General features: G+C 55.1%; 2 protein-coding genes across 4 annotated transcripts in view; both read right to left on the minus strand.

Moving 5' to 3' along the window:
* LOC117874145 (cullin-9-like) overlaps positions 1-15,174 on the minus strand; it is a gene marked incomplete in the record, with an annotated part of 40,576 nt that extends 25,402 nt beyond the window's left edge. Inside the window, 5 exon segments of the mRNA XM_034763982.1 lie at positions 3,051-3,186; positions 3,438-3,956; positions 4,334-4,488; positions 6,463-7,069; positions 15,103-15,174. Coding sequence (XP_034619873.1) covers positions 3,051-3,186; positions 3,438-3,956; positions 4,334-4,488; positions 6,463-7,057 — 1,405 coding nt within the window.
* Positions 15,175-18,394: 3,220 nt separating this feature from the next.
* On the minus strand, positions 18,395-22,608 carry MRPL2 (mitochondrial ribosomal protein L2). Of its 3 annotated transcripts, none has more exons than XM_034763985.1 (8): positions 22,478-22,608; positions 22,232-22,319; positions 21,860-22,028; positions 21,244-21,385; positions 20,914-21,029; positions 20,184-20,294; positions 19,207-19,280; positions 18,395-18,660 (listed from the first exon to the last, which is right to left on the minus strand). In XM_034763985.1, exons 2-8 carry the CDS (start codon positions 22,298-22,300, stop codon positions 18,448-18,450), a joined length of 894 nt encoding a protein of 297 aa, XP_034619876.1. In that variant the 5' UTR covers positions 22,301-22,319; positions 22,478-22,608; the 3' UTR covers positions 18,395-18,447. The 3 variants fall into 3 exon arrangements, with proteins under 3 accessions (XP_034619876.1, XP_034619877.1, XP_034619879.1); XM_034763986.1 differs by having other exon boundaries at positions 22,474-22,504; XM_034763988.1 differs by lacking the exons at positions 18,395-18,660; positions 19,207-19,280 and adding an exon at positions 19,321-19,936.
* Positions 22,609-22,813: the final 205 nt, after the last annotated feature.

Here is a 22,813-nt window from a genome sequence, read left to right on the forward strand (position 1 = left end):
GGGCACAGCAAGGCAGAGACAAACCCTGAGCGCCTCGGCAGGACAGTTACCCTGCTGCAGGGCCATCTGAGCCAGGAGGGGACGGCTGGCCTGGGCCAGTCAGGCAGCCAAGGACGTTTGGACCCTATAGGCTGGAAGCATGAGGTAGCGAACTCTCGTTCCGAGGGCAAGGTAGTAATCAAAAGGTAAGGGAGGTGTCATTTGATTCACAGAAGTCAGCAGAATCATCATTTCAAATAAAGAAATAAGATATATGGAGATATACCTATCTCATAGAACTGGAAGGGACCCCGAAAGGTCATTGAGTCCAGCCCCCTGCCTTCACTAGCAGGACCAAGTATTGATTTTTGCCCCAGATCCCTAAGTGGTCCCCTCAAGGATTGAGCTCCCAACCCTGGGTTTAGCAGGCCAATGCTCAAACCACTGAGCTATCCCTCTGCAGGGAGGAGGTGGGAAGGGGGACTCTGTGTCCCGCCAGCTCCCAGCTCCACGTCCTCTGGTTGGTGGGAATTTTGACAAGAGTGTGTTATCGTTGGGGGTCTCGTTGGGGACCATTTGAAGCTCTTTCCCCCACAGACACAATGGTACCAAACATGGCAAACCTAGAGCAATTATGTAGATGTACAGTCTGACGAAGTGGGCATTCACCCACGAAAGCTTATGCTCCAATACGTCTATTAGTCTATAAGGTGCCCCAGGACACTCTGTCGCTTTTTAGTCGAGAAAATGTTTCAAAATCATTTTTTGTTAATTAGACTTTAACACAGGAATGCATGGCTTACTTACAAAAAAAAAAAAAAAAAAGACATGGATCTCGGCTAATCCTAGAGAAATTAGCCTTGACATGTAGGACTGAAAACATTTCTTCCTCAAAGTCATCCCTGGTCTCTGCTAGACGTGTCACTGACACCGCACTCACACCTCCGGCCAAGGCAGGCTGTTGGCCAAACACTGTAAGGTGGCGAACATGCAGTCTGTGAACGTGAGCATTTGTTTACCTAAGGGACTGATTCGGGAGCACAGGTTATTTCACCCAGAACGGGGGTGATCAGTCCATCCTCAGATCCAGACATTCCCAATAAGGGAGGGTAGTTCTGAACGCATTCTGCTGTTCCCCTTCCATTGCTTGATAACTGGCCCTCTTGATAGCAGGTATAAATGCACCCTGCGGCGGTGGCCGTTCTCTGTTTGTTCGCTTCTTGGAAAACACCCACCGAAGTCGCTCAGCAAGTATTGTCCTGCTGGACTTTAAATGGTACACTCAGTGTTTATGACCTCATCAGTAACCGTCTCAGCCATTCCAAGCACCTTCAGAGCGACACGAGAGTCTTTGCCAGCTGAATCAAATGCCTCCCTGGAAGATAATCTGGTCTTTGCAGCCAATCTTCCAGTAGTGTCACACTTCCCAGTCCTTCCTTCTCACTTCCCAGTTCCTTACTTTTATTCTCCTGTTCTTCTTTTATTCTCTCACCTCTCCTCACCACCTACCCCAGCTCTGGTTCATTCGCTAATTCAGCATCTCGTTTCTTCTCCTTTCGTCCACCTTCTCCAACAGCTTTTTCCATCTGCCCCCTTCGGGCGGATTGCGCGTCCTCGCCCCAGCTCCCACTGGCCGTCTCTCTCCAGAGGCCAGCGTTCTGTGCTGCTGTACCACGGCTGCAGCTGGTGCTAGGACAGGGTCAGGGTTACTACAGAAAGTGTCACCGAGAGTTCTGTTTAAGCAGCTCCTCAAAGATGCAGCTACTCTTCGGTACTCTGTCTCCCCACTGATGCCTAAAAACGATCAAGACCAAATGAAAACCCAGGATTTTGAAAGAAGTTGATCTGGGATTGTAATCAATTTCGTTATGTGAGGTATGGCACGGAACTACGCGTATACTGTTCACAGATGGATTCCAGGGATTGCTGGTTGGACGCTCACGTCTTAACCAGTCCCTTATTAAAACTTTCGGCATAACAAGCAAAGCTGCTAATAATACCATTGAGCTGCTCCTTTTCTGCAGAGGACAGCAAACTCCCCTGAAGCTCTCCTTCCGCTCCCAGTCATTTGGAACATTAACAAAGGAAATCCGACCTGCGTTTTGAGCACTGACTGATGACACAAAACTGCCAGTTCCGGGCCACACTAACTTTGCAAGGCGGCACGTCGACACGCCCGTGTTCAAGTGTAACTAAAAGCCGGCAATTTTTAAATGTTCTCGACTATACACTACACCATTGTTCTAGGTTGGTCATGTTTGAGCCCACTGTGTTGGAGGGGAAGGGCTTTCGAGAGATCCCCAACTCGACCCATTTCCGATGACACCATGTTATCAGAATTTCCACCGACTGGAGGACCTGGAGCTGGGAGCCAGGGGGCAGCGAGCGTCTCCCCACCCCACACCACAGAGGGTGACATAATTGAAATGAGGATTCTGTCGATTTTTACAAATCAAACGACATCTCCCTGGCCTTCCTACCGTTCACCTGCCCACAGAATTACCCCTGCGCCCAGACAGCTAGATAGGTTTGTCTCCCGGCAGCGGAGTGTGTGTGCGGCCCCCTCCCAGCCATATCTCCCTCTTCATTCGGGGTGCGGGAGAAAAGGAACGGTGCGCACTCCCTGGGCAGAGAGGGAAGGAAGACTTGCTGGGAGGGGATCCCACTGAAATGGGGGATGGGTGCAGAACCTTAATTCGCTTCCTCATGTGACCTGCTCCCCAAACAGGACTCTTTCAGGCTGCCAGCACAAATGCATGTCTCCAGAGAGGTGTCCACATGGCCCCAGCACCGGGCACCTCCCCGGGGTTTTGGAGTGTCATCACTGCACCCTGTGGGTCAAGGGAGTGCCTCCCTCTCTAGACATGGGAACTGGGGCACAGAAGACACGCACTTGCCCAAGGTCACTCACCAGGCCTGTGGCAGGGTCAGATGGCCCGAGCTCCCCTCTTCCCAGGAATAGCTTGAGGTTCAGGTGAGGCCAGGCCCTGCCAGCCCCAGCCCAGCCCAGCATGGGCAGAGCAGGGCAGAGCCCAGCAGGCCTCCGCCATCACACAGCAGCAAGCACTCACCAGTGGTCAATTTCAGGTTCTCCGTCAGGCTGGACACCTTTTCCTGGACTTCCCGCTCCGCCTGGCCAGACGAACTGACAATCTCCACCATGTGCCAGTGCACCCAGTAGGTGCGGCCCAGCGCCTGCCAATAAACCTGGGGGGAGCCCCACAAACCGGTTACTGAGGGCAGCTTGCCCACAACCCAGGAAGAGCAGCTTGGCCCACAGAACCCCTCAAGCCAGCAGGGAAGCCCAAGGCCTCCGCCAGCCCCAGTGGCGCTCTCCAAACCCACACAGGAACAGGATGCAGCCAGGCACCAGAGAGCTTCATGCCAAGAGGCTCCCCCAGACACCGGGCAAGTGCCCGGCAGCCCTGACCCAGCCCCCCCGCTGCCAGCAGGCGTACCTGGACGGGCGGTGTGCCGTCGTTGCTCTGGCGGAACTCGCCCTCGTCCCCAGCGCTGACCTGCTCGTAGTCCTCCAGCATGCGCACCCGCATGCCCCGCACCAAGTTCCCCTGCACGTACTCCACATAGCTGCTGCGGCTCGGAAAGGCAGAGCGCGTCTTGAAGGCACTGGCTTCTTTCTGGGGTGGGCAGGAGGCCACCTGGACGGCGGCGCAGGCGGGAGCCTTGGGCTGGAAGATGGAGCGGACGACCCGCGGCTGCCCCTCCTGCAGGGACAGCAGCTCCATCCTCTGGCTGCGGTCCCAGCCCATCACCCGCACCAGCTCGGAGATGAGATTGGCCATGGCCATGCTGAACTCGAACTCCCGCTGCATGCGGCTCCTCTCCCCGACGTGAGCGCAGGGCACGGCGCAGTCCTGCCGCTCCCCGCCCAGCTCCGTGCTGCTGTTGAGCTTGTCCACGAGAGAGGTGACGCACAGATAGCGCTTCACCAGCGAGAACAGCAGCTTCCCGGGGATCTGCAACAGACACGGCGTCAGAGCCACGGTACGAGAGCTCCCCTCCCACCCCCCTGCCTGCCCACCTGTCCTCATCGCTACCCACCCCCAACAGGCCCCCACCAGCCTTCCCACCCTGAGCCAACCCTCCCCTCCCCCATCCCTAACAGGCCTCTGAGCCAACCCTCCCCACAACCTCCGCCTGTCCTGCCCACCCTGAGCCAACCCTCCCCCATCCTCGCCACCCTGAGCCAACCCTCCCCTCCCCAATAGGTCTCTGAGCTCTCTCCCGTCACCACACCGTCCATCTCCATACCAGACAGGCCTCCAAGCCCCCCGCCCAGTGAAGCCCCCTGCTCCCGTGCCCCTCCCCCCGAGCTAGCCAGCCCTGCGGGTACCTGGGGCAGGTGGATCCCCTCGAAGGACATGCAGTGCTCTTCGGAGGACGTGGTCTCCGCAAACAGCTCCAGGAGGGTGTAGCGACTGTCGAAGTCCATGTGCTGCTCAATGCCGTCCTGCTGGCTCAGGGACAGGAGAACGTAGGCCCGACTCCCTGCAGCAGCGACACACACCAGCTGAGTGCTTTCCCTCCCACCTGCCCCTCAGGAGCGTCTCAATCTTCCCAGCACCCGCGACCTGGCCTCTCTCCATTTCTCCCAGCGCCCCTCAGGAGCATCTCAATCTTCCCAGCACCCGCGCCCTGGCCTCTCTCCATTTCTCCCAGCGCCCCTCAGGAGCGTCTCAATCTTCCCAGCACCCGCGCCCTGCCCTCTCTCCATTTCTCCCAGCGCCCCTCAGGAGCGTCTCAATCTTCCCAGCACCCGCGCCCTGCCCTCTCTCCATTTCTCCCAGTGCCCCGGCGGAAGCTCCTGGAGAGGAAACCAAGGGCTGGGATCCCAGAGATGTTTCTCAGATGCACCCAACCTGCGGGGTCTCTGGCTCGACCCATATTCCACTGTCTCAAAACCCAGTGCTGCTCATACTGCCCAGGGGAGGAGAGCAGGGCAGCTCCTGGGGAGACAATAGCCCAAGTCTGCAGTGTGGCCCCCTCGGAACGGGGGCTCATGTACAAAGCCAAGGAGGCGTCTCTGTACACATGGGCAGGGCCAAACACCAGCTGCCATCCCCTTCCCAGGGCACCTGAAGACACTCCTGTTCCATTCCAGCTAGAGGTTGGTCTGAGCTGGGCTGTCCAGGTGAGTGAGATGCTGGCAGACCATGTGCCAGCTCATGCCAAGGCCCCAGCCTCACTGAACACTGACAAATACGGAGCTGGAAACCGGTCTGGCTCACCTGCGGGTTAGCCTTGGGAAGATAAATATTAGAGTTGTAATGATGGGTGTGATGCCTAGACCTTCTGAATCCGGTAGGATGCTGCGTGTATTGATTTCACTTGCAATCTCTGTAACCTGTGGTGTGATGTTGTATCGATCGTTTGCTTTGCAAACCTCTGCACTTATGTAACTCATTGAACAGGAAAGGAAGCATTCATTCAGGGAAAGTGCTTGCTCTGCACCCGAGGGGGCCCCCTGATGGCAGATGAGGCAGTGTGGACCATCCAAGGACAGAGACCTTGTTGACTGCGTGCCTCGCTCCCTCCAGGAAGGGGAGACCTGTGCACGAACTCATCCCATCAGCTTGGATTCCAGGGCAAGGAGGGGAGATAAAAATCCCTGAGATCTTCTTGCTGCCTGGACTCGGAGGGGCAAAGATTCCTAAACACGAGCAAGAGACACCCATGCCGCTTGGCCTGGGCTGGCCCTAAAGGACACACACAGCAACTTGTTATAGAACCTGACAGTACCTTCTTAAATCTAAGACTGTAACTCAGTTGTGCGCATGTTTCCTGTTTTAACCTTGAAAATAACCCTCATTTCTCTTCTTAGTTAATAAATCTTTAGTTCGTTTATTACAGGATTGGCTCGAGGCATTGTCTTGGGTTTGAAATCTGAGGTACAACTGACCTGGGGTAAGTGACTGGTCCTTTGGGACTGGGAGTGACCTGAATATTGTTGTGATTTTCAGTGTAAAATGACTATCACTCAGTCCAGTTTCCTGGTGATAGACTGGAGTGCCGAAAGGGACTGTCTGTGACTCCATGGTGAGGTGTTCACACTCGTTTCTAATTACAGAACATACCGCTGGTCTGGGGCATCTGCCCTGCTTTCTGACCATGCCTTGAGGCTGGCACGCCCGGTTATGAGCCGCTCCAGACAGCGAGCACAGCTCTGTACGGTACCAGCTGGTACCATCAGCCTGCAGGCTTCCTAGGAAGGGGCATCTGGGCAGAGTCACCCATACAGCAGCAGTGGGGCAGCATGCACAGTGCCTGGTTGGAGGAGGGGTGGCTCACGCAGCAGAAGCCAGTCCCATACACAAAGGAACTTGACCCCAGTCCTGAGTCCCTTAGCTGTTTGGAAAGGGCCCTACATAAACTTCTTCCCCTTCCCAGAGAGCTCCAGGATCCCCCCAGTACAGCTGGGCCTGGCCCAGCCCTTCTCTGGGGCTCCTGCCCAGGAGATCTCACCTGCGTCGTGTGAAGCCAGGGCCCTCAGCATCTTGCCGGCGCTGCGACGGATTTGCTTCTCCTCATTACACAGCATCTTCATCAGCAGGTCCAGGGCCCCGGTCTCCTTGAAGACGCCCGTCAGCGAGCCAATGCTGGCGTAGGCGCTCAGCACGTGGATGGTGTTGAGGATGGAGGACTCCGGGCCCGTGGGCCCGGCCATCTGCCGGCTAGCCCGCTGCACCAGGTTCCTGACGTCAGCCTTCATCTCCAGCAGCGAGGCCTCGTCCAGCGTGACGTCCGGAGGGAACGTGCTGGGCGCCTTCTCCTCCTTCACCCGCTGCCCCTCGGGCTTCCTCTTGCCCAGCAGCGTCGGGCAGTTGGCATACACCTCCTCTGCCGACATCCACATCAGGATGTTCTCCGCTTTGCTCTCCGCCGAAGAGGCATTGGTGCTGCTCCCTGGGCCCTCCTCCAAGCTGAGGATGCTCCAGCGAATCAGGTACTCGGTGTGGCCATCGTGGCCCCGGCGCTGCCGGATCAGCTCCTCGGGGTGGGCCTGCAGCGTGGGCCCCAGGTGCACGAGCAGGTTTCCATTCCTCCTCTCGCCCACCATGACGGGGAATGTCTGGGCAGAGAGAGAGAGGCAGGAGCAGGTTATGATCCACCTAGGAACCCCGGTCGAGAGCTCGGGGAGAGAGCACTCCAGGGAAGAACCTCTGGGACCCAGCTGGTAGGAGAGGGGACTAGAGATAGAGAGCTCTGCATGTCAGGCCTCCTGGCATTCTGTGCCCCAGATCAGAGCTCTGTGGGCAACATCCCCGTCAGGAGATGAGCGAGAGCTCCACATGCAAACCTAAATCTCCTATGAACCTGGGGCCCAGCCCTGGGTTACTGGGGGAGTCAGAGGGTGCCAGATCCCTGGCAAAGCCATCCCGGCAGATGGAAAGCCCAGCTAGCCCATCCCACAGGAAGCAGCACAGTCAAATGGACAGGGCACTCGACTGAAACTCAGGAGACCGGGTTCTGCTCCCAGCCCTGCCACTGATCTGCTGTCACCGTAGGCAAGTCATCACCTCTGCATTACTGCCCAAGCGTACCATGGCTCCCAGACCCAGTGGTTTGAGCATTGGCCTGCTAAACCCAGGGTTGTGAGTTCAATCCTTGAGGGGGCCGTTTGGGGATTGGTCCTGCTTTGAGCAGGGGGTTGGACTAGATGACCTCCTGAGGTCCCTTCCAACCCTGATATTCTATGACCACCTCTGCTGAAACCTCACCCTCCCATGGAGGAAAGCACAACTACATCACGCTCATGTTCACAGCCTCCTCTGCTCCCAGCATCGGTTCAGAACCATCCTTCTGTGTGTAATTCCCTCCAGCCCTCTGTTGAGATGAGTTCCTGTCTGCATCCTGTAAAACTTGCCCATACTGGTATTGCCCTGGCCTCTTCTTTTGTCATTCAGTGTTGCACGCATTCTAAAACAATATGCATTTCCTCACCTTTTGGGGGCGAAGCCAGACTCTGAGGCACCTGCTCCCCTACTTGGTGTAAACTTTGCTTGTGCCAATCAGAAATGAACACAAACAGGTTTTGGGCCCCGTCTCCTATGACACTTCTATGATGTCATAGTTGGTACTTTATGGGCTGCCTGCCATGTGCAGGCAGGGAGAGGAGAAAGAAAAACGAATCCTGTGTATCCTGTGTACACCCGTAACCGAGCCTGATCACCTCGAAGCCTCTCTCTCAGCTCATGTGTTTCAAACAGAGTGTCTATGTTTGCCGGTCGTTATGCGTTGGTTTGTATTTGTAAGTATCAGTTATTACTAATTGCTGCATCTTTGTTTATAAATATTGTTAGTAGATATTTTAGTCATTGTGTGTTTTAAGTTTCATTAACTCTATTAGCTAATCAAACGCTGCTCCCTTACCCCTTGTAATTATCCCCAATAAAACTTTAAATTGATTCATTTTAGTTGTGTGTGTGTGTGTCTGCAGTTTGCATCGTGACCCATACTCTCCTTGCATCCCTTACCAATATGGTCTATTGCCACGTGCAGCCTGGTAGATAACAGGCCTGCATTTTCTTTCGCCCCTGCGTGCCCGTGGCAATCCACACCCTCCTCGCAGCCAGACTCACAGACCTCAGCTCCCTGTAGTCCCCTCCTCCCTCATCTCACACCAATGTCTTCTGCCTCTCCCACTGCTGCAAGAAAGTTAAGCAGGGCATACACGTCTGCAGGATTGAGGCCAAATATTCGTTGGGTTATACAGGCTAGAGGCAGGGTTGGTTCACAGTTGGCTGGGATGGGCCAGGGCTCTGATTTCCAGAGACCTCCGTAACATTTCCCGCTTCGACCCTGGGGCGGCGGAGGGACCACAGAGTTCCCAGCCTCAGTCCCTGGAGCTCCGAGCCGTTGCAGGCAGCAGGGGGTGCTGGATCCCCCTCCCTCTCCATTTTGTCAGTTATTCTTAGTAAAAAAATCACATATAGGTTACAGGCTTCTGTGAATTTTTGTTTTTTCCCCCGTGACCTGTCTGTGACTTTTACTAAAAATAACCATGACAAAATCTTAGTCTTACCTATGAGGGTCAGGAAGCAACATAAAACTGGCCATCTGGATCAGACCAATGGTCCATCTAGGCCAGGATCCTGTCGCTGACAGTGGTCAGTACTAGCGGTTCAGTAGGAGCGTACAAAACCAGACCATTCTGGAGAGATCCACCCATCTTCCCATCCCAGCTTCTGGCAGTCAGAAGCTCAAGGTCACGCCTAGCAAGGAGTCACATCCCTGACCATCTTGGCTAATGGCCTACCCTCCATGAACTTAGCGAGTTCTTTTTTGAACTCAGTTATACTTTTGCCAATCACAACCTCCCATGGCAATGAGTTCCACAAGTTAATCATGCATCGTGTGAAATAGTATTTCCTCTTGTTTGTATTACACTTGCTGCCTGTTCATTTCATCATGTGACCCCTGGTTTTTGTATTGTGGGAAAGAGTCAATCATGCTTCTCTGGTCACTTTTTCCACACCATTCGTGATTTATAGATTATCACATCCCCTCTTAATTGTCTCTTTTCTAAACTGACCAGCCCTAATCTTTTTAGTCTCTCCTTGTACAGAAGCATTTCCATATCCTTGATCATCTCTGTTGTCCTTCCCTGAACGTTTTCCAGTTCTATCATAGCCATCACTTTATAGCTATAGTAGGGACTCTGTTTTCCAATGTGCATCACTTTGCACTTATCAATGGTGAATTTCATCTGCCATTTCGTTGCCCAGTCACCCAGTTTTGCGAGATTCTCCCTGCGAGGCCCTGTCTACATGACACAGTTTTGTTGACAGAACAGTGGAGGTGCACATATTGCAATGCTCCTCCCGCCAATGTAAATCCCCTGCTACGCTGACAAAATAAAACCACCTCAGCGAACAACACAGAGCCTTCTATGACCTAGCTGGAGTGACGCAGTGTCAGTGTAGACACTGCACTTGCTTATGTCGTCCTAATTGGCCTCTAGGAGGTGTCACAATGCCCAGCATGACCGCTCTGGTCAGCACTTCGAACTCCACTGCCTTGAAGGTACACAAGCATGATCTCCTCCCTCATTTAAAGGGCCGGGAATTTTTGAAATTCCTCTTCCTGTTTGCTCGGCATGGACTGTTCACTCAGCACCTTCCCAGCTGACCATGCCGGCTTTCCGCAACAGACTGCATGGAGTACACCGGAGCTGTTGGATCTGCTGGGTCTGTGGGGAGAGAAGGCTGTGCCATCGCAACTTTGCTCAAGCTGTAGGAACTTTGATATCTACAGGCAGATTGCTTGTGGCATGCAGGAGAAGGGACATGCAGCAATGGTGTGCTAAGATCAAGTTGCTGAGGCAGGCGTACCAGAAGGCAAGGGAGGCCAACCGTCACTCTGGTGCAGCGCCAAAGACATGCTGCTCTACAAGGAGCTGCATGCCATCCTTGGTGGCAATCCCACTGCCATGAGCCCTGTGGCTGCTTTGGGGGGACTGGAGGCAACAGCCAGTGGAGTCAACCCTGAGGAGTAAGTGGTGGATGAGGAAGTGGAGTTGGAGGAGGATGTGGGACGTGTGACAGGGTCATCTGGTGCCATGGCAAGCTAGGGCCTGTTTTTGACTCCAGAGAGATCTCACCAGTCCCAGCACTCCGGCTCTGGCGTGTATGATGCAGGAGAGGCAAGCTCTGGTAAGCACGCATTTTGCTTTGATACTGCACAATGATAGGAGACTGAGGTCTCATTTACTTTGTTATATGGTAGAAGAGGGATAAGGGAGATAAATTAACAACAGAGCCTATGCAGCTACGCAGTGGGGAAGTCGTTAATGTACACTGGGATGTCCCGGGAATCCTCCAAGGAGATCTCTAGGAACCTTTTGTGTAGGTACTCTGTAATCCTCTGCCAAAGATTCCTTGGGAGAGCTGCCTTGTTTCTCCCCCCCGCTGTAGGAAACTTTGCTGCACCAGCCAGCAATTATTTCAGCAGGGACCAAAGCAGCCCACAGGTGAGCAGCATATGGAGCTGATCTGAAGCCGCACGCATGCAGGAGATGCTCCCTTGCATCCTGGGTTACCCTTAGGAGTGAGCTATCGGGTTTGATTACCCCAGCCTGTGGAAAAGGGTGCCAATATTCAGAATACTCCCCCTAGGTATGTGTAGTGACCCTCTGTCAGATAAGGAGGCGAACCAGGAAGAGTAGGGAGGATAGGTTTAGAGAAGTGCTGCAGTCAACAGACAGCACATAGGGAAACTAGAGCATGGAGGGAGACAGTTAATGAAAACTCAGGCTGTAAAGCCTGGAAAAGAGACAGGGGCAGGAGCGGATAATATATGGACGGGAGTGGATGATAAAGCTACTGGAGGGTCAGACAGAGTCCCTCATAGCACTGCAGTCTGAGCACATCCATGCACGACTCCCCCTGCAGCCAGTACAGAACTTGTTCCATGCCCTGCCCAAACTCCCCCAACACCTTCCTCGCATGTTCCCATTCAGTCACAGTACCCCTGGCAATCCACCCCTACAAATTGCTTTCATGATGAAAGCTGGAGTTACACATAGTTGTGAGAGCCTGAACCGAGAGAATGTTCCTCACTGTCATGTCCCGTTTGCAAAAAAAAAAAAAAGTGTTTTATCATTTAATTGAAGTGTAGTCTTTGAACAAAATTAGTCTTTTTTTGTGTCCTGCCCAAGGTAATTGCTGCTAAAATTCAGAACTCCATCAGGAGTCTGTCTCAGCTGGACTTGCTGAATGGGGCTCAGTGTGAAAAGCAGGGGTGCTCCAGGTCCAATCTAAGGAGCCGGTGAAGCTGCATGGCTTACCCTGGAGGAAGAGCGAGACCCCTAGGGATCTGACACACTGAACGGGTCCCTCCTAGAGACCGTTCCAAAGCTGGGGCCACAGCACCAATCCTGTGGACCTGTGTCACCTTCTCAAAGGCTTTCTGAATAGCCAAGAACACTACGTCAACCAGATCACCCTTATCCACATGCTTGTTGACACCCTCAAAGAATTCTAATAGATTGGGAGGCATGACTTTCCTTTACAAAAGCTGTGTTGACTAAGTCTTATTCATCTATGTGCCTCATAATTATGTTCTTTACTATAATTTGCCTGGTACTGAACTTAGGCTCACCCGCCTGTAATTGCCAGGATCGCCTCTAGAGCCCTTTTTGAAAATTGGTATTACATTAGCTACCTTCCAGTCATGTGGTAAAATGCTTGTTTCAGGGACAGGTTATGTACTACAGCTACTAGTTTTACAATTTCACATTTGAGTTCCTTCAGAACTCTCAGCTGAATACCATCTGGTCGTGGTCATAGAATCATAGAATATCAGGGTTGGAAGGGACCTCAGGAAATCATCTAGTCCAACCCCCTGCTCAAAGCAGGACCAATTCCCAACTAAATCATCCCAGCCAGGGCTTTGTCAAGCCTGATCTTAAAAACCTCTAAGGAAGGAGATTCCACCACCTCCCTAGGTAACCCATTCCAGTGCTTCACCACCCTCCTAGTGAAAAAGTTTTTCCTAATATCCAACCAAAACCTTCCCCACTGCAACTTGAGATCATTACTCCTTGTTCTGTCATCTGGTACCACTGAGAACAGTTGAGCTCCATCCTCTTTGGAACCCACTTTCAGGTAGTTGAAAGCAGCTATCAAATCCCCCCTCATTCTTCTCTTCTGCAGACTAAACAATCCCAGTGACTTATTACAGTTTAATTTATCAATTTGTTCTAAAACTTCTTCTTCTGACACATCAGTGTGGGACAGTGGTTCACATTTGCCACCCAAAAAGAATAGCTCTGATGTGGGTATCTCCCCCCACCTCCTCTGCAGTGAAGACCGATGCAAAGAATTCATTTAGCTTCTCTGCAATGGCCTCGTTTTCCTTGAGAGCTCCTTTAGCATCTTTGTTGTCTAGGTTATGTCTACAGGAGGATAAAAGCCCCACAGCACAGTCACGGCTGGCTCAGGTCAGCTGACTTGGGCTTGTGGGGCTCAGGGCTAAAAATTGCTGTGTAGGCTTCTGGGCTCAGGCTGGAGCCAGAGCTCTGTAACCCTCCTCCCTTGCAGGGTCCCAGAGCTCAGGTTCCTGCCCAAGCCCAACCATCTACACAGCAGTTTTCAGCCATGAAGCCCGAACCCAAGTCAACTGACCCAAGCCAGACGTGGGCTTTTTATCCCCATGTAGACATAGCCCTAGAGGATCCACTGCCTGTTTGACGGTTTTCCTGGTTCTGATGTACTTAAAATATTCTTACTGATAGTTTTTGCATCTTTACCAATTTAGGAATTTCCCCAGCTCAGATTAGCAGGGACACTGGGGATTTTTCACCTTCCTCTGCAGCACGAGGAGCGAATCACCTGCTCGTATACCTGGGCATGTCTCACCTCACCAAATCCCTGCCATTGGTGCACCTCGGGCCTTCCTGTTCTCTGCCTGTAGCACTCAATAGTTTAGTCTCCTGAGGGCTGTAACACTTTGGTCTAACTTCAGTTGTTGGGTTTAATGTGCGGGTGCTGGGTGCTGCTGGTGGCCTGTGATTTACAGGAGGCCAGACTAGATGATCTGGTGGTCCCTTCTGGCCTTAAACACTATGGGTACATCTACACAGCATTTTGGAGCAAGCGTCCCAGCCTGGGTCACAGACTCTGGCTAACATGGCTCACCCTAGTTCTCTACAAATAGGTGTATAGAGCAGAGGCGGATTTACAGTAACACACAGGGTGCCCTGGCACGGGGCCCCCGGGCCGGGCAGCTGCGGGGGCAGAATCTGGCTCCTGGAGCTCCTGCTGCAGTGTCCGCACCCATCGGGAGCCAAGTTCCTCCATCCCCCACCTCCTCCCCAGAGCGCGCTGCATTTCTGCTCCTCCCCTGCAGCCAAACAGCTGTTCGCTGTGCCTTAGGGCGCTCTGGGAGGGAGGGAGGAAGAGAGAGAAGCGGGACCGCAGTGCACTCAGGGGAAGAGGTGGGGCGGTGATGGGGACTTGAGGAAGTGATGGAATGGGGGCAAGGAGGAGGTGGGGCGGGGAAGGGGATGGAATCAGGGCACAGCGAAGCAGAGGCAGGGCCCCCGCACTCCCTCTACACATACCCCCCTCAGCCTCCTGCCCTGAGCTGCTTAAATCCTTAACTCCTGCCCAGATCCCACACCCCAACCCTGAGCTGCCTCCCACATCCTAACGCCTGCCCAGACCCCACACCTCAATATTTTTTTTACATTTTTTTTTACTAAGCCCTCTTATAAGTGCTTTACAATAGTTAGCAAACAGTACAAACAATATTTGGAAAGATCATTAAGTGGCCTGCCGAGACCCTCAGCAATTTTCCTGTGGTCTGTGAAAAAAAACGTTAGACTACAAAAAACAATCCAGGTACCTCACTTCATTTTCATTTACTTCCTATTATTTATAAGAGGAGAAGGAGGAAGAAAAAAAGAATGAAAACCAGGGGCGGGGGGAGATGAGAGAGACTGTTCTTTTCCTTGGCTGGGTCCCGAGGGGGACCCCCCCTAACAATGGAGCTGAGCACAGGGCCCCACTAACCCTAAACCCGCCACGGGTGCAGCCAGCACTTTGAAGGTGCAGCTTGGGCTGGGCCCAGGCTCTCGGTCTGGAGCCGCCACCCCACTCCCTGGGCTCCCGAGCCCAGGCTCCAGGCCAGGCTGCAGCTACACCCGTGTTTAGCGCACTGGCCCCGCGAGCCGAGCCGAGCCCAGCGTGGGAGGCTGGCTCAGGGCTGCTGTGGAGACATACGCTAGTCACAGCCCAGCGAACCCTTCACGGGGGCCACCGGGACCCCCGAAGTAGCTCAGTCCCTCCAGCAAGCCGCGGTCTGTGGGCAGGAGCGAGCCAGGCCCCTGGGCCCAGGTCTCGCGGCGGCGAGGCGGCTCGCCCTGCCCAGCGCGGGGAGTGGGGCCACACGCAGCCCGGCCCCGGGACACTCAGCAGCCCGGGCAAGCCCTGAGCGAGGGCGCTGGGCGCGGCGGCCTGGCAGGGCCCCCCCCCGGGAGACACCCCCCCCCCCGCAGCTCCCGCGGGGACCGGGCGGGGCCGAAGGGAGGCCGCGGCCGGCCCGCTCGGGACAGCTGGGGGCGGGGCCAGACGGCTCCCAGGGGGCGGCTCCGCTCGTTACCTGCTCCCTCCAGCCGCTCCCGCGCCGCTTCCGGGTCCTTGACGCGTGCGCACCCCGCCCACTACGGCTCGCCGCTCGAGACAAACCGCGGCAGTCGCGCCCGCCACAGGGAAGAGCCGGGCAGGAGACCGTGCCCCCAGGTGGGGGCGGAGCCGCGCGCGCCACAGCCCCTCCCCCATCCCCTCGCGCTGCAGGACTTATGGTCCTGGCCCCTGGAGCAAGCAGCACAGGGGACTCCCATCCCGGCGGCCTTCCAGTGACAGCCTGCACCTAGGAGTGGGTTTCCAAACCCTCCTGCCTCAGGTGCAGGGACCGTGGGTGCAGCAGGACTCTGCACCCAGGGAACTGGGTCCCCCTGAGAACAGTTGCCCATCCAAGGTCTGGGGATAGGGACGGTCTTGCTTGGATCTTCAGAACCTGGCATGTGAAGCAAACCCTAGTTCCCACAATCAGGTCCCATGTTTTACATAAACTAGCAGGGAGGCCCGGAGTCCCATCTCCCTGTCTGTTTCCACAGCTCAGCATGTTTGGAGTTCTTCCAGGAACACGTGACCCCATGCGCTGTGTCCCTAGCCTGTTTTCCAGAAGCTGGGAAGGGGTGACAGGTCACTTGATGATGGCCTGTTCTGTTCATTCCCTCTGGGCATTGGCCACTGTTGGAAGACAGCATACTGGGCTAGATAAACCGTTGGTCTGACCCAGCACGGCCCTTATGTTCTTTTCCTTGAGTGTTTCTCTGTGTTTGTAACACTTGCTTTGGGGGAGTACAACATCCTTGTAATGTTTTCATCCTTCAATAACAGATACTATCCGCCTGAAACGCCATCTTAAAAGAATTTTCAGATCTTGAAATCTCATTTTTACAGAGTTTATAAACTAAACTAACTCATTGTCTCCCGTTGGGACCATCGTGACCTCAGAAGTACCTCAAACAATCATCACCCTTCCACTCAGGCTCATTTGCATGCCATGGTAGAAATGAATCCATGATGCGAGGGGAACTATGCATGTCAAAAGTTCTTACTGGTAGATGCCTTGGTTCACAACATCACTGCGCCTCAAAGTTCTGGAGCTGCTTAGTAGCAAATTAAGGGCCAGTTTGCCCATACATTCCAGCTGTTTTGCACTGCCCTGGAGTGGCGCCAAGCAACCAGAGCAAACTGGTAGTCGGTTCATCCAAGTTTCCTTCTCAAGGTGGTATTGGAGTTCTACATGTTTGAGCCCACTATCCTGTCATTTTCCCCCCACACACATCCTGCTAAAGCCTTTCTCCACATGCCTGCTGTGAAGAGTTCTGCTTGGAGGGGCTGAAGCCTTTAGAAAGGCCACCCGACCTTTTATTTTGTTTGACCCCTCCCCCTGGGATAGTACCATTAATAACAGAGCTGAGCAAATTGATTTTTTGGTTCAGTGGTCATGCTAAAAAATAAATAAAAAAAACATTCGGGTCATTTTCAACAGAAACTGAATTGTTTTGTTTTTTCTTGCAAAAAACAAACCACCAAACAAACAAACACTTTGTCCAGATCAAACTCAAGGTTCAAAATGACATTTCATTTAACTTTTGGTAGGGTTTGGTTTGAAAATGTCAAAACATAACACTTCAGCGTTTCCAAAACAAAAACAAAACAGCCAACCTGAATTCATGAATAGTTTTGGTGCCCCCCAAAAATCTACTCTTTGCCAAAAAAACCCACCCAGCTCTAGTTACTAAGAGGGTACAGGTCTGTCTCATCTTACGCGGGGGTTCTGTTCCGCGGTTAGCACGTAAAGTGAAAACCGCGTATAGTCAAAATTACGTTGAGTTCAATGGCGGGCGGAATCGCCTGCTCTACAGGTACAGTATTAAAATTGATATTTTTCTCTTTTGTTTTGTTTTTGCCGACCGCGTAAAGCTGAAATCGCACATGTTAAATGTGCGTAAGATGCGACAGACCTGTGTTTCATGGTGCTGTGACTTGGCTGGCCTGACTGTGGAAAGTCATTCTATGCTCATTTCATTGGAGGCAACTTGCTGAGCTCTGTAAAGCGGTAACACAGCCCTCCCTCCCTCTTACAGGACACGACTACTGGACTCAGCTACCAGGAGGGAATCCTGTTGTAGATTCAAGGTGGGGAGGCCCGACTCCCCCAGTCCCCAAAATTTCATTTTATATTGGGATCTCTGCATTTCAGGTGGCCAGGTTTTTTGTATGGATTTTTCCCCTTTGATTCTGGGTATCACAGTTCTGGGGTTAACTGCTCCTCTGATCCCCTTCCTGACCTCCTTAAGGGCCCCCATTCAGGTCTCAGGCTTCTTAGCCATCGGGGCACAGACCCATGTCCCTGTCACTCCAGGACAAGGATTTAGGCTTGCAACTCACTGTGCTTATCCCAGCAGGTCTGACCTTAGTCCAGCACCTGAAATTCATTCTCTCCCAGGGACAATGACAAGGTCGCCAGGGACAAATCTCTCCTACAGTTGAAACTGATTATGAGAAAGGCCCAAGCAGTGGGAGCATGAACCCATGCCAGGCTTCTGTACCAAAGCAGCACCATATGGCTTTCTAAGCCAAGTCCCCCAAGGCAGCTTCCCCATAGGAAAGACAATGAGAGTGGCTATCTCCTCTTCAGGAGAAGGGCAGCCCAGCAGTACGTACCATCCAGCCATAACCCAGAAGGAGAATGTTGGGACTGTCCCAACCTCACTGTGGGACATCTAGTAGGTAACTGGTTGGCAACCCCATCATCGCTGCAGGCAACAGGACAGGGGAGTGGTCATCTCCCCAAATTCAGCCCCTCCAGAGCAGCCATAATCTGGAGAGGGATGCAGATTACTGGAGCGTCTCCAGCACCAGGAAGCAAGGTTCTTGGAAAGGGTCCAGTAACTTCAGTAGGGAGGGGGACCAACTGGTAGGCTCTGACCCGTGAGCAGCCCCCCACACCTTCACAGAGAACAGGATCTTTACCGTACTAGGCCCAGGAGGTTAGGTTCAGTTCCCTTGCAGTGGAGAGGGCTCTGGGAAACGGGGAAGATGCATGGACTAGGATTCCTGCAGATGCTGAAGGGGACAGAACACAGGGCAAATCCATTTAACACTCCAGGAATTCATTAGCCCCTTCCCCACCTCTATGGCCCAAGGCTCAGACGAGCCCAGCGGCTGGGAGTCAGCAGCCCCATACCCACACTCTAGGGGATCTGAACATGCCGGTGCCAAGGCTAGGTTCACACAAGCAGTACGCGGAGCCTGCTAGCACTGATCCCATCAGGGCACTCCTGCAGTTGTGCACAGAGCAGATGCTGTAGGACAAGTGAGAGCTGAGGGGCTGATTTTATTGAGAGCCATTGGGGGCAGGTGCCAGGTGTCAAGACCGAGCTGCTGCGGTGGGCAGGTTGACGTAGCTCTTCATGGGTGGGAGTGGTTTGATCTTGCGTCCCGCCCAGCCGCCCTTGCGGTGCCATAAGCCACTGTGCGGGCGCCTCCCCAGCCAGCGGTTCCGGCCGGCTTTCCCAATGATCCGCTTGTTGTGGTCAACGTTGGAAACTCGCCCCACGGTGGCCAGGCAGGTCTCCAGCACCTGCCAGAGGAAGAGAGAGGTTGTGAGCAGGAGCGCACCCGGGGTAGACAGCACCCAGGGTAGGGCTGCCTAGGGAGAGTTCTTGGCCCCTCCTGCCAAGAAGCTCCTCTGCCTGCGCACACAGCCCCAGCCCCAACAGCTGCGTGTCCTCTCATGGAACCCCTCCGACGTGTGGGAGGCCTGGCAGGCACTGGTCTGCCCCCACTGCACCAGGGCAGGTGCCTCCCACTGCTGGACCCCACCCATGGGATGGGCCAGGCTAGAGAATACAGCTGAGACAAAGACCAGAGGCTGGGGGCCAGCTGGGTAGGGGAGTCCCCTAACTTAGGGTAGAGCTGAGAGCCAGGCCTCATCCCTCCCTGCCTCAGCTCAGTGGCCTGTCCACACTGGGATACGTATCCAGGGCCAGGTCTCTGCTCCACAGGTCTGAGCCCATACAGCCAGGGCAGATCCAGTCACATTTCATCCTCTGGCTGCTGACATTGCTCAGAGCCCAGGGCAGAGAGGCATCTGCATGCCACCCTCATCCCCCTTGCCCCCCTCTACCTGCATGTGTCTTTTAGAGGGCAGCTGCACGATGGCCGTTCCATTCACCTTCCTCAGCAACACCCCACAGGTCCCTGCAGCACACAAGGAGAGGGCAGGCTAGTTTCTGGCTTCCATTAGCAACCAGTCCCTTGCCAGCAACCTCCTCCCTTAGCAAATGATCCCTTGCCAGCAAACCAGCTGAAGCCCTCTGCAGTGCCTCAGAGAGAAGTGGCTCCATCCCAGATGCACAGAGCCCTCACCTCTTCCCTTGTCACTGAAGGAGGCGGGCGGGAGGGGACAAAGGCACTCGGGATTTTCATACTCACAAGAAGGGAGTGTTCCAGACTCAACGGGTAAGGAACCCCCGCCCCCTGGCCTGGGGCAGGCAGATAGCTTTGGGAAAGGCCCTACGCCCTGGGAGTGCCCTGCTGGGAGCACTGCTCACCCACTGGGACAAGATATTAGCTCCTTCCCCAACCAGGAGTTGCTGTTTTGGGATGTCAGGCCTCACAACTGAGGCTAGGGGAGAGCTGTATAACCGGCAAAGCAATAGGAAATATTCTCCCCATCCTGGGGCAGAGCTGCCAGAGCAGGGACCTTGAACCAAGATGGTGAAGGAGGGCAAAGGCCCAGGATACCAGCCTGGAATCAGCATTGGTTCCCTGGTACCACAGCACCCACAGGTCCTTGCCTCCCCAGGGCTGGGCACCCCCCCCACCGGTCACCTCAGACCAGCACCCGCAGGTCCCTGCCTCTCCGGGACTGGGCACCCCAAGCCGGCCACCTCAGACCAGCACCAAAGCCAGAGGAAGCTGCTCAGTCCCCAACAAGGTGGAGTGAGGGAGAACCTAGGATATAGCCTGCCTGGAGGCAAACCAAATGGATCCAGTCATCTGGCCTCTACTCAACCCCATCCAGGCTGCTCTCCTCGAACTGAGGGACAAGACCAGATCTGCTTTAATGCTGGTTGTGATCCTGGCGAGGGTCCATCTCACCTGCTGCTCGGATGTACTGCGCTCCTTTCCCAGGGTGACTTTCCAGGTTATTGATCAGGGTCCCCACAGGCAGAGCTCCCAATGGGTATGCATCCCCCTCATTGGCAGAGACTGAAAGACAAAGCCCCATCAGTGTGCTAGCACCAAGTCTGCTGATCACAGCGACTGCAGGGAGGCCTAAATGGGGCTTCTCCAGCTCCCAATCCCAGCAGAAGGCCCCACAGTAACTTCCCACCTGGCCTAACCCCCTCACTCCATGGCAGGGCCAGCACAGGCTCTGACCCTGCAGCGCAGACTCCAGGGCAATGTCTTGGTTTGGGTTTTTGCCTCACCCTCAGGACAGGCTCTCACAGCAGGATGAGAACATCTAAAGTTCTCCCAACCATCATTCAACATTTCCCCTCTGAGACTGTTCAAGCAACCCCCCTGTATCCCTGCATCAGAGGGTCCTGCCTGGTGTCCCAGAGAGCTGGCTGCACATGGGAGGCTGGCTCCTTCCAGCTGACACCGTATCCGAAGCAGCTACAAGTCCCAGTGTAGACGGAGTGATGTGGTGTGACTCTGAGGGAGGGTCTCCATGGAGATGTGCTGCACTAACAGTGAGCTTGAGCAGCTATGCCCCATGGCAGATGCTGTTCTGAAGCTTGAAAGAGGCAGCAGTGCAGCCCCTGCCAAGGGGAGCCAGGCCCTATGCCCTGGGATTCACCCAGAGCAGCTTGCCCAAGCTCACCTGCCATCCTGCCTATGTGCCCTGAGGTTTTGAGGAGGTCACCAGGCTGCATGTTTTCTGTCGCAATGATCCAGCGTTTCTGCTTGCCGCCAGCCACCAGGGCGATATCAGCCGACCTGCCTCAGACAAAGAGGAGCTCAGTGAGGGCCCTGGGGCGGGGAGAGCAGCAAGACTACCAGCCTCACACAGCATGAGACAGCTTTACTGTTTACCATGGGCCCCACAGTGCCTCCCACCCCACATAGGGCAGCCAGGCCCATGCACGTCCCCCTCACACCCCAGACACGTCCCCAAGCAAAAACCTGATCCACAGTCCTCACTGCCGCTCACCTGCAGGGGTCGTAGCGGACCTGGATCACCTTCTCCTCGTAGGGGCCGGACTCGGCCCCAGGTACATAGCGCAGCCGCTGGAAGTCAATCATGCGGTAGCGCTGCTTGTGCCCCCCGCCGATCCCATGCACAGCGATACGACCTGCACAGACAGCCATCCTTGAGCCGGCTCCATCCACTCCTGGGCCCTGACCAAACTCCTCAGGAAGCAACCACCCCTCAACTCCTTCAGGAGACACTGATTCCCACCCAGGTGCCAGATGTGCCGTCTCCTGCATCCATCCACACACTTGCTCTGTTTATGGAAGGAAGCATCTGGCCACACCGGGTCATTCTCAGCCCCCAGCGTAGCTTCCTGCAGCTCACTGTCCCAGCATAGCCTAGATGCTAACAATGCACCTGGGCTGCATGCAGGGAGAGTGGGCTCCACAAACAAGACAGAGCCCCAGAGAGCAGACCCTTCCTAGCCCCACGGGATGGACCTTGGGCCATTAACTTCTCTGCTTCCTCTATCACCCCGCAGGTGAATGGGGTCCCTTGAGGGTAACCCTGAAGCCCGTTTTCACCCAGCTGCCCCAGTCTGGCGGGTTGCAGGGAATCTGCACTCTAGACATACCTGTGTGATCACGGCCACCTGTCTTTTTCATGCCAATGGGTCTGGTGGTGTATTTGATCCTGCATTTCCACATGGGGTCGTTGGTGGAGAGGGTGGAGGAAGTGCTGAATCCATGGCCCGGAGGGAGGAGGTTGCCCCCAAGGCAGACCAGCCTGGGAGCTTGGGCTCTCTGGGAAATCCAAAACAAACGTGAAGCCCCGAGAACAGAGCCCTCCAGCCCCACGTTGGCAGTGACGGGGACTTATACCGGATCTACCAGATGTGGGGCGAGCTTGCCACCAGGTCCCTTACCGAGCCCACCCTACTCCGGCCAGGCGGCGCCCACCCACTCTCCCCCTCCCCTCCTAAGGCGGAAGGGCCGCGGGCCGGTACCTGCGGGAGGCTCGGGGCAGAAGACAGCAGCAGGGCCCCCAAGGCCCGAGTCAGGCTCGACACCGCCATGGGGCAGCACTGCCGGCGGCTGGGGAGAGAGCAGAGACAGCGGGATCAGCGAGGAGCAGTAACAGCACGGAGTGGGGCCCACACCTCTCTCCCCTCCCCCCCCGCGCGCGCGCGCGCGCACGGCCCGGCGGGGGGGACCCACCCCACCACAGAGCACGGGGGGCCTCCCTCACTCACTGCACGGCGTCCCCGCTTCCCCCGGCCCCGGCTGAGCATGCGCGCCCGGCCCGAGGGGGTGGGGCCGGGGGAGGATCCCGCCTGTCTGGCCGTGACCGGCGCAGGCCCGGACGGAGCCGGGCCCCGCCCCCAGCCACAGAGCGCGGGGCGGGGCGTGTCTTGACTCCGCCCCCCAGCTCTGAGCCCCAGTCCCGCCAGCTGGGCCAAGGCGGCTGGTGCTAGCGCAGCTCGGGGCCGGTCCATCCCCAACAGGAAACGCCTGTTCCGGTGGGATCCATGTGGAGAGTAACTGAAGGGTGAACAAGCCTTGCAGCCATGCCATTATCTCCAACCAAG

The sequence above is a fragment of the Trachemys scripta genome, chromosome 3 (genome assembly GCF_013100865.1).
Source record: "Trachemys scripta elegans isolate TJP31775 chromosome 3, CAS_Tse_1.0, whole genome shotgun sequence".
Lineage (NCBI taxonomy): Eukaryota > Metazoa > Chordata > Testudines > Emydidae > Trachemys > Trachemys scripta.

What these genes read in the sequence shown, in the direction of transcription:
- MRPL2 (XM_034763985.1), bottom strand. Translation starts at nt 22,300, where the DNA reads ATGGCGGTGTCGAGCCTGACTCGGGCCTTGGGGGCCCTGCTGCTGTCT. An exon ending in CTGCCCCGAGCCTCCCGCAG is followed by an intron (nt 22,029 to 22,231) that starts GTACCGGCCCGC and finishes TGGATTTCCCAG; the next exon opens with AGAGCCCAAGCTCCCAGGCT. An exon ending in GCAGTACATCCGAGCAGCAG is followed by an intron (nt 19,281 to 20,183) that starts GTGAGATGGACC and finishes TGTGTGCTGCAG; the next exon opens with GGACCTGTGGGGTGTTGCTG.